The sequence below is a fragment of the Sus scrofa genome, chromosome 13 (assembly GCF_054392235.1).
Source record: "Sus scrofa isolate SSC_HxYL_T2T_F1_AM1 chromosome 13, Sscrofa_HxYL_maternal_Yorkshire_Landrace_v2.0, whole genome shotgun sequence".
NCBI lineage: Eukaryota > Metazoa > Chordata > Mammalia > Artiodactyla > Suidae > Sus > Sus scrofa.
In genome coordinates this window covers 49,278,092-49,291,610 of record NC_139395.1, presented here as the reverse complement: position 1 = coordinate 49,291,610, position 13,519 = coordinate 49,278,092, and the positions used below count along the sequence as shown (strand labels likewise).

Genomic DNA, 13,519 nt, shown 5'->3' with positions numbered 1-13,519 from the left:
TCTTGAGTGGGACTACAAGTGCGATGACTGGAGATGACCCAGGGCTACTCGGAGAACCAGAGACCTGATGCTGGGAGGGTGGGTGAGAGTGGAGAGAAGGGGGAAACGCCGGTGCCAGGGGCCCCGCCCCCTTCTCAGCTAGAGCTGGAGATTTAGAGACAGAGCTGGACGGGAAGAGTGTGCTACTCACACTTCCCCAGAGAGGCAAGCAGGGAGGCTCCACAGGCTGCCAGAGGAGGAGCAGGAAAGGCCAGGAGTGTGGGGGAAGGATTGGGGGATTCCTAGTGGGGTGCATCTTAGGAGCCAGCCCTGGTTATCTGGCTAAGGCAGGGCCAGATTCTACAGCTCCACAAACCCCCAGGAGCCAGCAGTGGACAAGATCATGATGGGAGGTGATCCCATGAGGCAGAGCTGCTAGGACCACTTGTCCCCCTAGGACTGGGCAGATGGGGCCCTTGTTTCTGGGGGCCAACTCTCCCTGGCCCTCTTCCCTGGCCAGAGCCTCCTCCTGAAAGCCAGCAACACCACCTTCTAGATGCAGCAACATGTCCGGGGCGGGGGGTGGAGGCAGATCAGAGATCCCCAAGCCAGGGCAGCCTGAGCTGAGAAAATGCAAGCCCAAAGCCTCAGCTAGCCCCCTGGTTGCCAGGGAAGGGTTGACCTTCAGACATCCTGGTCTCAGGGAGAAAGACCATCCTTCCCAGCCTGGGTACAGCTCACCTCAGCTCTGTGGCCCTCTCAAGCTGCAGCCTGCTTGGGCCATTGGCTTCCCCACCACTCAGGGTGTGTCAGTGTCCTCTCCACCCCCACCCCACCCAGTCCCCGGCACACCATAATCCTCTCACCTGGCTAGAGACTGTTGGCCTGCAGACAGGCAAAGCCTCTCCCTCCCTCACCCCCCAGCCTGATGAGGCCCCTCACACATGATCCAAATCCAGAAGAACTGGGCTCAATACCCATTTTTTTGAGCACTCAGGGGGCTCTCTCCCAGGGTAGATCAGCTTCCTCTAGCTCCAAATGATCCCACCACTGGCTCAGTGACCTCCCAGGGCACTGTGCACCCCAGCAGCCATTAAAGACACGAATACCACCCTCTGCCACTGCCAGTCCAGTGCCGGAGGGCATCAGTCACTCGTTCTGCCTCAGTGAGTGAGCACCAAGGCCTCACTAGCTCAATGCTGGCCCTGCCTGGAAGAAAGGGGCCTCCCTAGTCCAAGAACTCCCTGAGCTTCTCCTTGGACAAGGCCAATACCTCTCCCTTTGCTCCCTCTGTCCCTGAGTCCCCTTCCACACAGCTTTCCTACCCACATCCATCTGCTACCAGCACTCCCAAGAGAGGTAAGCAGGACAAGGATGTTGCCCCATTAAATAGGGTGGAAAGCCAAGGCCTGGAGAAAGGAAGGTGGCATGGCCAGGATAAGGACCTAGGACTTAAGTCCCACTCCAGGGCTCCTTCCAGGTCTTTTAACTGCCACCCTGGTGAGAGCCTGCAGGAGGGTGAGATACCTATGCTCACCAAAGCCCACCGCTGCCCAGCCTTTCTGCCCCAAATCCCCATGCCCTGATGACATTCCCAGTGACAGAGGTTACTGCCAGGGGTGTTTGACCCAGGGCTTCCAGCTTTGGTTCCAAAGTGGGCATCCAGAGAGTTGCCTGGGCTGGCCAGAGCCTACCAGGGTGGGGCTGCAGAGGGGCATGCAGAGGGGTTCTCGAGCCTGGTGATGCACACTCTCCCACCTGCAGCACTCTTTCCCCACGCCCCCTCGTGGTAAGGAAGCCTTGGCATCAAAGTCCTAAGACAGCCTCCTGGCATCACTTGCCTCATGGGGCTTGCCACCATTGTCAGTGTGAAGTGCAGCCCTTTTAGCCAGGCACGCAAGGCCCTTTGCCAGTTGGCCTCTGCCAAGTCTTTATGGTCTCCTTGCTGAAATTGTATCACCATCTCCCCTGACATTCTAATCACACCTAACTGTGTGTGCCCCCATCCCAGGATGGAGCAGAGCACAGCCCAGAGGCCCACTCAGTGACTGTTTGTGGGTTGAACTGGATACACACATGCCCACACATGTCCCTGAGTGCACACACACAGATGTGCATGTGGATGGAGACACACACCCTTGTGCAAAGGCTACCTCCCAACTGAGAGTGGCTTTCTGTCAAATCACACACACAACAAAGCCATGAAATCTAAGCCAAGAGCAAAGGACAAAGCTGTTCTGAGGACCCCTAGAGAGGCCAAGCGTGGTCATGTCACCATCCCCAGGTTCTTGATGAGGCAGCAGGGAGGCAGGAGTGGGTCCCTGGGTCTGGGTGAACCCTGGCCAGGCCCCAGGGTCTCTGAGCCCCAGAGGCTAGGCAGGGGATGGTCAGGCAGATCCCAATCAGGTTCTCATGCTGGTTCTGTGGCACCCTTGCTGAGCAGCCCCAGACAAGCTACCTTCCCTCTCTGTTTTATAAAACAAAGGGATTTGGATTAGCAGACACCAACGGCTGGCCAGGCCCATTGCCCAGCTGCTCTCAGTTCATGCTAAGTGCAGAAAACGGAAGGATCCATGAAGGCAGTAGGCAGGGAAAGTTTCTGGGGATGGAGATGAGGTAGGAACAAAGACAGCAGGAATCCAAGCAAGGAGAGACAGATGTCAAGAGTCATGGAATAGGCACAGTTATCATGACCCATAATTGACATTTACGAAGCAAAAGTCATACTGAACACTCACCATGTAGGCTTCATCTCATATTTTCATCTAGATGGCAGCCAGATATAGCCTTTCTCATCTTGAGGTTACCAAATGGGCAAGACTAATGAGTTAGGTAAAATCTACCCTCTGGTCTCCCAGCCCCCACGAACACATGCACAGGTCAGGGACCAAGGTGCCACAGGTGTAGCCTCCGGCAAGACCTCACCCACACCCAACCCCATCAGCAGACACATAAGCAGTCTGGTGCACAGGGAGCAGCAGAGCCCCTGGGCTGAGGAGCTCTGTGTGCTCACACAGATGCATTCCGACTCCTGGATGCCAACACCAACACTGGCATGTCACATACCACCACGTGCACACAGGCACACACTGGGGACGTGGCACACAGGTCCTCTGCCACAGCCAGAGCCCTCCTTTCCCATTCTTGCTGGGAACTTGACACCTAGTACTAACACTCACGCCCTTGAGGGCAAGGATGGAAGCAGGGACAGGGCATATCTAGAGGTTACCAGAGGATCACAAGGGCACAGGCAGGGCCATGTGGGGACAGTACCCCCTAAGACAATGATTGCCCCACCACCACCTCCCATCAGTACAAACCCCCTGCCAGGACAGAAGGAAAGGAAAGAAAGTGGAGCCCCAGCATCACATAGAGGTGGGAATTTCCTTTTTCCCTAAATCCCCCTGGCCCCCAGGGCCCTGCTCATCTCCCGCCCATCCCTAGCCCACCAGGAACCATCTGCAAGCTGCACTGTCCAGAACTCAAGTGGAGAAGAGAGGGGCTTCTCAGGGGCAGGGCATGCCAGCCCTGGTCCAGAGCCCCTCACACCCTCAGAGAAGAGAGCACGGCCAGGGCGGAGGAGGGGGCCAGCAGGAGCAGCCCCAGGCCTCGCTGTTCTCTATGGCTTTTTATTCCTATGTGATTCTACTGCTCATTCATATAGGGATTGGAGCCGTGGCGCACGGCGGGGACAGCCAGCGGAGGGCTGGGACACTTAGCAAAGGGGCCCAAGGAGAGCCAGGATAGCTGCCTTCTCTCTCCCAGTGCAGGCTGCTAGCCTGGTCAAGGGAACCCCTCAACTCTTGCACCCCTCCCCATTGGCCTCTTCCCCACCAGGTGTAGAGGGGTAGGGGTGAGGGGCTACTGAACCCCATCACTGCTCTGACCCACCACCATAGCACTGGAGACCCTACCGTAGGCTGGCACCAAGAACTGGACTGTGTCTCCAGAATGGCTAAACGATCTGCAGGTGTTCAGCTTGGGAAAATGGGCCTGGCACAAGGAAACGAGGCCCAGTGTCCTGAGTGGCCAGGGGTAGCCCCTGGAAATCCAGGAGGTAGCTCAAATGAAGTAAGTACTGTCTCTGCCTAAGGGTTGTCCCAAGACAGAAAGGAATATGCTTACTGGTGGCAGGCAGTAAGCATACGCCCAGCGAGGCACACAGCAGAGGGTGGACAGACCTGGCAGGGATGCCACAGGGAAGAGTGACAGCTGGACAGGTGGCCAGTCCTTCCTGGACCCCAGGGACTGACATCCTTAGGCCGTCCTCCTGGGGATCTCTGCTCACCCACATCAAACTCATTGGGAGCCAGATTCAAGCCTCCCAGGCTGCTGTTTAAGTGAAACACATGCCCTGCAGAGAAGGGTACAGGGAACTCCAGCTGGGGCTGCTGCCTGATACTGCTCCCATTTCTCAGCCGCTCCCTGCTAGGCTTTGCTCTGTTGCTCTGAAGAAAGATGAACTGAGAACCAGAGTGTGGTCCTTTTTTTTTTTTTTTTTGCTTTTGAGGGCCGCACCTGTGGCATATGGAGGGTCCCAGTCTAGGGGCTAAATCAGAGCTACGGCTGCCAGCCACAGCCATAACCACACCAGATCCAAGCCACATCTACAACCCACACCACAGCTCACTGCTGTGAGCTGGATCCTTAACCCACTGAGCGAGACCAGGGATCAAACACGCACCCTCATGGTTCCTAGTCGGATTTCTTTCCCCCGATGCATGGATAGGAACTCTTTTTTTTTTTTTTTTTTTTTTTGGTGTGGTCCTTTTTATTTTCAGTCCTCCTTGCTTCACACCACAGAAGAAACGGGGGCAGGAGCTGAGCAGGGGGCTGCCTGGGGGAGAAGACTGGGAACAGCAAACTGGCCCAGGGCTTGGTCCTCAGGGATACCTGCTGCCATGGCTGAAAGTAGGAGTGGACGAGAGTCCCCATCTGCCTTCTGGTTGGGAAATAAGACACACAGGCCCTGGGTCTGGGAGGTGAGGGCAACCAAGCAGCCAGCACCAAGGTGAAGAGAGGCTGTAAAGCTTGGTGAGGCCCTGGGGACAAACCCTGGTCTGCTCTAGGATGCCGCCCCGCAGACCTCCTGTAGGTTCCTAAAATGTGACCTATGCCTCACCGAGGCCGCAGGAACAGGAGGTGGGTATCCATGACATTAGTGCCCGTCAGCCCCGTGTGCAGCAGATGTGCCCCACCCTGGAAGCGGCAGAAGAAGGTATATGAGTCATTGTGGGCCAGGAAGGCAGCCACATCCAGACCCTCGGCAACGGCCTGTCTGGCAAGCTCAGGCCTAACCCAGGCCCCAGCTGCCTCTGTGGGCCCATCCTGCCCATCAGTGCCACCACTCAAAAACAGCACATCAATAGGCTCTAATGGCCACTGTCCCAGCTCCACTCCAACACGCAGGGCCAGTTCCTGGTTCCGGCCACCCTTGCCTGAGCCCTGCAACTGCACTGTGGGCTCGCCACCAGCCAGCAAGCAAACTGGCCCCTGAGCTCCCACCACAGCTTCCAGGGCCTCCTTCAGCTGCAAATCTGGGAGCTGGAGCTGGGCCGCCAGTTCATAGAGTTGTTTATCCTCCTCTACAGAGGTTCCAGCCGCAGGCATGGTGAGGCAGGCTCCAGCCACTCGGGCCAGCAGCCCATAGAACTGGGCCACATTTTTCACATCACCCTGTATGGCTGTGCTCAGCACCACAGCCTTATAACCCAGTGCCTCAGCCTGCTTCTGAGCTTCAGCCAGTGCCAGTGCATTGGAGCCAATGATCACATTGAGGACATGACCACAGGCATGTGGTCCATGGGGGTCAGAGTCAGCCCGAGCCAGCACAGTTTTCACAGAACGTGGCAGAGCAGCACGAAGGCCATAACGATTGAGGATGTGCAGGCAATCTTGCACACTGTGGACGCTGGCCACAGTGGGGCCGCTGGCAATCACCTCCACAGGGTCTCCCACCACATCGGACAGAATCAGGCTCACCACCTGGGGAGGGGTCGCAGAAGCAAGGCTCAGTCCCACCTGGTCCTTGCCCCAGAGCCCATGACGACAAATTGCCTCCATCCATCCACACGCCCTCACACCACCCAGAGCATCTCCTTGCCCACTTCTCATCCCTCTCAAGTGAGTGTGCAGAACACTTGGCCTTGTGAACTCCTGCACCATGCCTCTGCCTTACATCTCCCTGGCACATGTGGACCTGGCTCCACCTGCCCAGGCCTGTCTGGGGAAGAAGGGACCCACACACCTGAGCAGGGTAGGCAGCCTGAGCCAGCCCCCCACCCTTGAGCTGGGACAAGGCCTTCCGGATGGTGTTCAGCTCCTGGATGTTGGCTCCACGGGCTGCCAGCAGCTTGGTTAGCTTCTGCTTCTCCTCCAGTGTGACAGGCGGGATGGGGGCGGGCAGCAGCGCCGATCCCCCACCTGCAGAGATAGTGAAGACCTCAAGCAGAGGGGATGGGTGGCAAAGGAACTTCCCCACCAGGAGAGCAGGCCAGCAGTGCCTATCTTAGGGAAGTGGAGGCTAGAAAGGTGGGGTTAGGGTGCCCCCATGTGGGCATATAGAGAATGTGTGCACAGTCACCACACCCTGGGCACCTGAGGGTGAACCCTGCCTTGCAGTAGCCCAAGTCCCAGCAGACAATGGAAGAACTATTCTTTTAGAGCTTGGGAAGGGAGCAGACCTGGAAAGGACAGCGGAGGACCACAGAGGGGGCTCTGAGGGAGGTAGAGAACGAATTTCTAGCTCTGGGTAACAATGGTACACACACAGCAACAAGAGGGATATTTTCCCTGCAAGGCCCTGAGTGAGATGCTCCCTGGGTTCCCTCTCATGATTCCCCAACAAGATCAGTTGAGAGGAATACCCCCACCGGCTCAGGGGAGGCCACCAAGGAGTCAGCCATCCAGGATCTCTACTGCCTCCCTTGCTCTGTGACCTTGGTTCAGACCAATGGTCTCTTGGTCTGATATCTGGAACCCATCTCCCCAGCCAAGCTAGCACCCACACCTGAGATGAGTACAAGCAGCAGGTCATCAGCTGTGAGGCCTTCGGCCAGCTGTCGGATGGCCAGCGCGGCCCGCAGTGCATCCCGGTCCGGGAGGTTGTCCTCCGCACCCTCGAATACCTGGACACGGCTATGGGGCTTCAGCAGCATCTCTCTGAAGGGAGAGAGAATAGAGAGCAAGAGATGGGGTGGCTTCCTCTTCCCACCTGAATTTCCAGATATACAGGTAAAGAGACATGAAGAAGGGTGCCCTCTGACAACCACGTGCAGCCAGGCCATACCCAGAAGAAAACAGAAGCTGGTGAAGGAAGGAGGCCCCGATCCAGCCTGAGTCTGGGCCCAGGTTCCTCTCCAGATGGATTGTGGGGAGTAACCCTCCCAAGGCTCCTTACTGTTTGCCAGCATGCTCCATGGCAGCACGGATCCCCCTGGGCACGCTGATCACTCCCTGCACGAGATGTTGGCCTAGTAGCTCCTCAGCTGCAGCTGCCATGCCCAGCACAGCCTTGCCAAAGCCCACCAGGTAGAGGTTCTGCCGCAGCTGAAAGCTCCGGTCCCGCACTTTCAGCTGCCCACTGTCAGGATCCAAGGACAGTGCCCGCTGCAGCATGGGACCTGGCAGCATGGCACCCACAGTGCTCTCAAATATTTGCCGTGCCTGCTCTTCCAGGGCCATGCCACTGGCCAGCCGGGTCAATGGGCACCCCCAGAGGAGTGGGCGCGAGGGGGCCCGGGCGAAGTGACGCAGGACTTGCAGGGCTATAGCCATGCCCCACTGCTCCTGCTTTCAGCACCACCTGGAACCCATGGCTGCCTAGGGGAAAGAAAGCACTAGTGAGACCGCTGCAAGGCCAGAGACAGGAGGCTGCCACCAGCCACAGCTCTGAGGGCTCAGACCCAGCGGACCCCACAGCTGCTGCTTCAAGAATGGGCCATCTGCCAGTCCAAGGGGACTTCCTAAGGCCTTCAGCGGCCTGATGGCGCACCAGTCTTCAGAGCCCAGGCCTGCCACCCAACCATGTCCTCCTCTTCGGCAGGTCACACGCCAGCCCTCTGGACACTGCCCCAAGTCCAAAGGTCCTGTTGGCTGAGCCCTCCTCCAGATCGCGCTGAGAGTTAATCATTCACAGGGGGAACAATTACTAACAGTGGGCTCCTGAGGCACCCCTTTTCCACCTCCTGCACTTCTGAGCCTCACCCAGGGCAATGCCCCTTTCTGGTACTCCTTCCTTGCCTCTTTACCACTTCTGTGGCTATAAGGCTGCTGGCTGTCCCACTAACTGACCTCAAGCCCAGTGACCTCCAGCCTGCTCTATTTCATTAGCTCATAGCCCTGGGATGGGGAGCCTGGTAAGGCTAGATCTGTATAAGGAGGCTGTAGGTTTGCCAGGACACTGATAGGCATGCCTAGAATGCATCCACAGGGCAACAGGCAGGCCCAGAGGCACATAGACTGAAGAATTCTAGCACTCGGGGTCAATCCTTCAAGAGGTTCAGGTTCAAAACAGCAGTCGCAGCAAAGTCTGGCTCATAGTAAAACCTTGAAGAAGTCTTGAGACACCACATGGCCACAGGTACCATGGGGCCCAATCTGTTGGACAGAAAAGGATGCCCTTCCACCTACATGGTCAGACCCACCCCTGCTGAACACATGACTTTTGGCTCTGACATAACATAACCAGTCTTGGGTCACACCACCCACAGAGGTGAGAGCCGTGTGGCTGGAGCAGGCAAAGGCCAAGCTCCCACAGCTGAGGCCAAGTAGTCATTTTCCCCACTGGGCACAGTAAAGGCTAAAGAAGTCTTGAGGTGAAGGTCAAGAGGCCGCAGAGGAGTTTAGGGACAATAAAGTCCCAAAGAGCTCACCTCGAAAAAGGCATTACTGGAATGTGCATTGTGGCTCAGCAGTTTAAGAACCCAACATAGTGTCGTGATGATGATGGTTAGATCCCTGGCTTCACTCAGTGGGCTAAGTATCCAGCATTGCTGCAAACTGTGTTGTAGGTCGCAGATGTGGCTTGGATCTGGTGTTGCTATGGCTGTGGTGTAGGCCTGCAGCTGCAGCTCCAATTTGACCTCTAGCCCAGAAACTTCCATATGCCGCAGGTGTGGCTGTGACAAAGGAAAAAGATATTATTGGAGTTCCAGCTGTGATGCAGCAGGTTAAGGATCCTGTGTTGACAGAGGCATAGGTCACAGCTGCAGCTCAGATTCCATCTTGCCTGGGAATTTCCATATGCTACAAGTACAACAGAAAAAGAAAAAAAAAAGGCATTACTTTAATAAATGCCCACCATAAATGCTGACAGCTGACTGCAGCAGCAAGTGTGGACAGAGCAAGAGAAAGGGGCTGGGAATCAGGCTCCAGATCCACCACAAGGACAGCTCGATTTCTCTCATGGGGCCTCATGTGTAAAAAGAAAAGTGGAATGAGATTAAGACTAATAGTCTCCCCTGCACATCTCTGGACTCTCTGAAGCTGTCCACTGTTAACAATGGAACCCAAACATCATCTTATCCCACACTCAAAACACCCGGCAGGAGTTCCCATCATGGCTCAGGAGAAACGAATCTGACACTAGCATCCATGCAGACACAGGTTCGATCCGTGGCCTTGCTCAGTGGGTTAAGGATCCGGCGTTGCTGTGAACTGTGGTGTAAGTCACAGACACAGCTTGGATGTGGCATTGCTGTGGCTGTGGCAGACAGCTACAGCTCTGATTTGACCCCTAGCCTGGGAACCTGAACTTCAGGTGCAGCCCTAAAAAGACAAAAACAAAAAATAAAAAACAACCTGTCAGAAGTTCCTGCCCTGAAGCCCTGCATCCTCATGGTTACAGCAGGGGTTTGTTAACACCAAGCCACCATGAGCACTCCTTTTTTTTTTTTTTTTTTTTTTTTTTTTTGCCACGACTACAGCATGAGGAAATTCCTGGGCCAGAGATGGAATCCACGCCACAGCCACAACTAGAGCCCCTGCAAGTGGCAACGCCTGGATCCTTAACCTGCTGAATCTGACTGCAGCAGCTCTGGTTGCTCATACAGGCAGGTTCGATCCTGGCCTGGTGCAGTAAAGGATCCTGCATCGCCACAGCTGCAGCATATTCAATCTATGGCCAGGGAAGGAGGGAGGGGAGGGAGGAAGGAAAAAACAAAAAGCAAAAAAACCTGGCAACTTCTAGCCTTCAGCCATTTAGTCTACATGAAACTCAGCTTTCCCGGAAGAGAACCAAGCATGCCCCAGATCAGCTGTGAAAGGCAACACAAAGGGATCCAAAATGGGCTCAGCTGTGGCCTAGGACCTCTGGGGCTGGGCCATTAGAATTAGAGGTAAAAGCCCTTTGGCATGTAGCAATAGTTGATTTTTCAGCCTGGGTGAACTTTGTACCAGTTTCTCTGATGGATAGGGGCCTAGAGGATCCCAGCCCAGGGCAGGGGGCGCCCAAGACTAAGGTAGCCAGATAAAGTACAAGTCACTCAGTTAAATTTGAATTTCAGATAAACAAGTAGTTTGTTAAATGTAAGAACCTCCATACCATGTTGGGGACATACCTATACTAAAAAAATTTTATTATTATTATTTGTCTTTTTAGGGCCCCACCCACCGCGTACTGAAGTTCCCAGGCGAGAGATCCAATCGGAGCTGTAACTGCCACCCTACACCAATTGTCACAGCAATGCCAAATTCTCCGAGCTGCGTCTGCAATCTTTGCCACAGCTCCCAGCAACTCGGGATCCTTAATCCACTGAGTGAGGCCAGGGATCCAACCTGCGTCCTCAGGGATACTAGCTTAGCCACCACCGGAACTCCTTTTTTTTTTTTTTTGGCCGCAACAGGAGCATGTGAAAATTCCCGGGCCAAGGGTGGAACCCACGCCACAGCAGCGACTAGAGCCGCTGCAAGGGGCAACGCCCAGATCCTTAACCCGCTGAGCCACAAAGGAACCCTTAAAAACTTATCTGTTGTTCACCTGAAATTCGAATTTAATTACACGCCCTGCCTTTTTATTTGCAAAACCCAGCAACTCAACTCGTGACAACGCCTCTCCTAAAACCCCCAGCGATCCTGCGCAAAACCCGGAAATACTGAGCAGACCCGCCTCGAGTCCTCCCCCCACCAAGCGGGGCTGGAGCCCTTTCCTCCTTCGCCTGTCCGCCCAGCCCCGGAAATGACGTTACCCTGGGGCCGAGGCCTCAGGCCAACACGAAGGAAATGGCTGCCGCGTAACGTCCAGTAGTGACCCGAGAAATAAAGGGCAGCAACCGCCGTCACCAAGCCCAAGGTACCCGGTGGCCCTGGCGGTGCGGACTTTACTGCCCCACAGCTCCAGGCCGCGGATCCCACCTTTCGTGACCGGAAGTCCCCCAAGGGGGCGGGGCGGAATCCGGAACTTTTAGTGCGTGGGGCGGGGCTGGGACTTCTAGGGAGAGCTGCTGGAGGATCCGGACTGGCATCTTGGATCGGGGTTTTGGCTCATCATTGACCGACTACATCCCCGGCTGAAGGCACTTTCAGGGTTCAGTGTCTTCATCTCCACAGTGGAATAATAATCCCCGCTTCACCGACTGCTGTAATCCGTCCCCCTCCTTTATTCTGTATTATCCCATCAGTCTCAAATCATTCCGACCTACTGTTAGGTGCCAGGCACTGGACTAATCAAGCGGGAGGAAAAATCACTCTACACAACCCATCCACTCTGGCGCCATATTAAGTCATCCTTTCCCCTCACCGCTGTTATTCCACAATTCTCCGGTTACCCTTTCTCCCTTGGGCGACCAAATCACAGCTCCAACTCAGCAAGAGAGTTCTGCTTCGTGGTTCTCGAACACACAGGCAGTGTGTAAACACGAAAGATCTTAGGCCTCCCACGGAGTCCCCGCTCTCACCCTGAGCCTGGCTTGTTACCTTCCCTTATACAAAAAGACAATTCCTGGAGTTCCCCTAGTGGCTCAGCTATAGCTAACGGACTAGTATCAACGAGGACGCAGGTTCCATCCCCGGCCTCACTCCGTGGGTTAAAGATCCCGCTTTGCTGTGGCTGTGGCATAGGCCCACCGCTACAGCTCCAATTCAACCCCTAGCCTGGGAACCTCCATATGCCCCGGTGTGGACCTTAAAAAAAAAAAAAAAAAAAAAAAAGGTGCAGAAGGGTACATTGTTGTTACTAATGTTTTCTTCGGGAGAAATGCTTTTATTCATTCCTCCAACACTCAAGAGACGTTTCCTGAGTGCCTTCTAGGTGGACCAAACGCTCTGTCTAGCTGCTGGGATGAGTAAGAAGTGGTACTCTTAGTTGAGAAATTTCTGCTTTTGTAATTACATTCCGACAGTGCTGGGGGCCAGAAGAGGGGGTGTAAATTTGAGCATCCTCTCATTATTTAGTCCCAGACTCTCATAAACAGACACCATTTACTGTGCCAGCGCTGTTATATCAGACTGTTAGCAGGAGATATATTATCTTTTTCTTTTTAGTCTTTTTGCCATTTCTTGGGCCGCTCCCGTGGCACATGGAGGCTCCCAGGCTAGGGGTCGAATTGGAGCTGTAGCCACCAGCCTATGCAAGAGCCACAGCAACAATGGGGATCCAAGCCTCGTCTGTGACCTACACCACAGCTCACAGCAACGCCGGATCCTCAAACCACTGAGCAAGGCCAGGGATCAAACCCGCAACCTCATGGTTGCTAGTCGGATTCATCAACCACTGCAGCACAAAGGGAACTCCTATATCCATTTTTTTAATCCCCATCCCACCCTACAGCTACTCACAAGATGCATTTAAAGATAAGGTTTTGTTATACAGTAAAAGAACAGAGACCATTCCAACAGAGAAAAAAAGCCAAATTAGGAGTCTTTATTACTGGCCAGGGCCACACACTGCCTAAAAGAGTGCCTAAAACAGTGTGAAGCCACGAACAAAGAAACGGACCGCGTTTATAAAAGCAAACTTACACCCAGGTTGGGAGGAGGTACGCATGCCTAAGCAGGGGTGCAGAAGCAAAGCAGTGGGTTAAGTTATTTTAAACCTTAACTAGTAATAGTGTTTAGGTTAAATAGTAACGATTTAGGGTAAGGGCTCTATTTCCTGACTTCAAGCAGGCAGCTTATGCTGGAGTCAAAGAGGTGGTTAGATGAGTAACCATGTAGCAAATGCAGTTCTCCTTATCAGCTAACCTTGTTCTCTAAGGAAGGGGGCAGCTGCCAGAGGCTAAGGTGCCCAGCTGCTTACATGACACCGGTGCTGTGGAATGTCAACAAGGCCCAAGCTTATGTCCTTCAGTTTAGATTCACACTGGACTGTGAGCTCCTAGAAGGTGGTAACTTGGTCTGACTAATATTTGCGTTTCCACTGCCTTGCATAGGACCAGACACAAATACAAGCTGGGATTTTTTCTCTTTTTAATGAGTTAACGAGAGAGAAATGCTCAGCTACAAAGTGCTGCAGATCCTAGGTGGAAGGGATTTCACAAAAGGGAAAGAGATGATGGTGAGTGGAAGTAGAAAACTTCATGAGGAAGTGGAATTTGGGCCCAAG

General features: G+C 54.4%; 1 protein-coding gene and 1 non-coding gene across 11 annotated transcripts; one reads left to right on the top strand and one right to left on the bottom strand.

The window, feature by feature from the left end:
* The first annotated feature begins 3,583 nt into the window (after window positions 1-3,583).
* On the top strand, window positions 3,584-3,673 carry MIR135-1 (microRNA mir-135-1). Its single transcript, NR_038482.1, has one exon. It is a non-coding gene; the product is annotated as a microRNA mir-135-1 (primary transcript).
* An 824-nt stretch (window positions 3,674-4,497) lies between these two features.
* Window positions 4,498-11,810, bottom strand: GLYCTK (glycerate kinase). Of its 10 annotated transcripts, XM_084988479.1 has the most exons (6): window positions 10,958-11,129; window positions 8,853-9,225; window positions 7,379-7,800; window positions 6,989-7,140; window positions 6,227-6,402; window positions 4,498-5,964 (listed from the first exon to the last, which is right to left on the bottom strand). In XM_084988479.1, the coding sequence occupies exons 3-6, from the start codon at window positions 7,753-7,755 to the stop codon at window positions 5,098-5,100; spliced, it is 1,572 nt and encodes a 523-aa protein (XP_084844605.1). In that variant the 5' UTR covers window positions 7,756-7,800; window positions 8,853-9,225; window positions 10,958-11,129; the 3' UTR covers window positions 4,498-5,097. The 10 variants fall into 10 exon arrangements, with proteins under 10 accessions (XP_084844605.1, XP_005669685.1, XP_084844609.1 ...); XM_005669628.4 differs by lacking the exons at window positions 8,853-9,225; window positions 10,958-11,129 and adding an exon at window positions 11,332-11,810; XM_084988483.1 differs by lacking the exons at window positions 8,853-9,225; window positions 10,958-11,129 and adding an exon at window positions 11,332-11,705 and having other exon boundaries at window positions 7,379-7,796.
* Window positions 11,811-13,519: the final 1,709 nt, after the last annotated feature.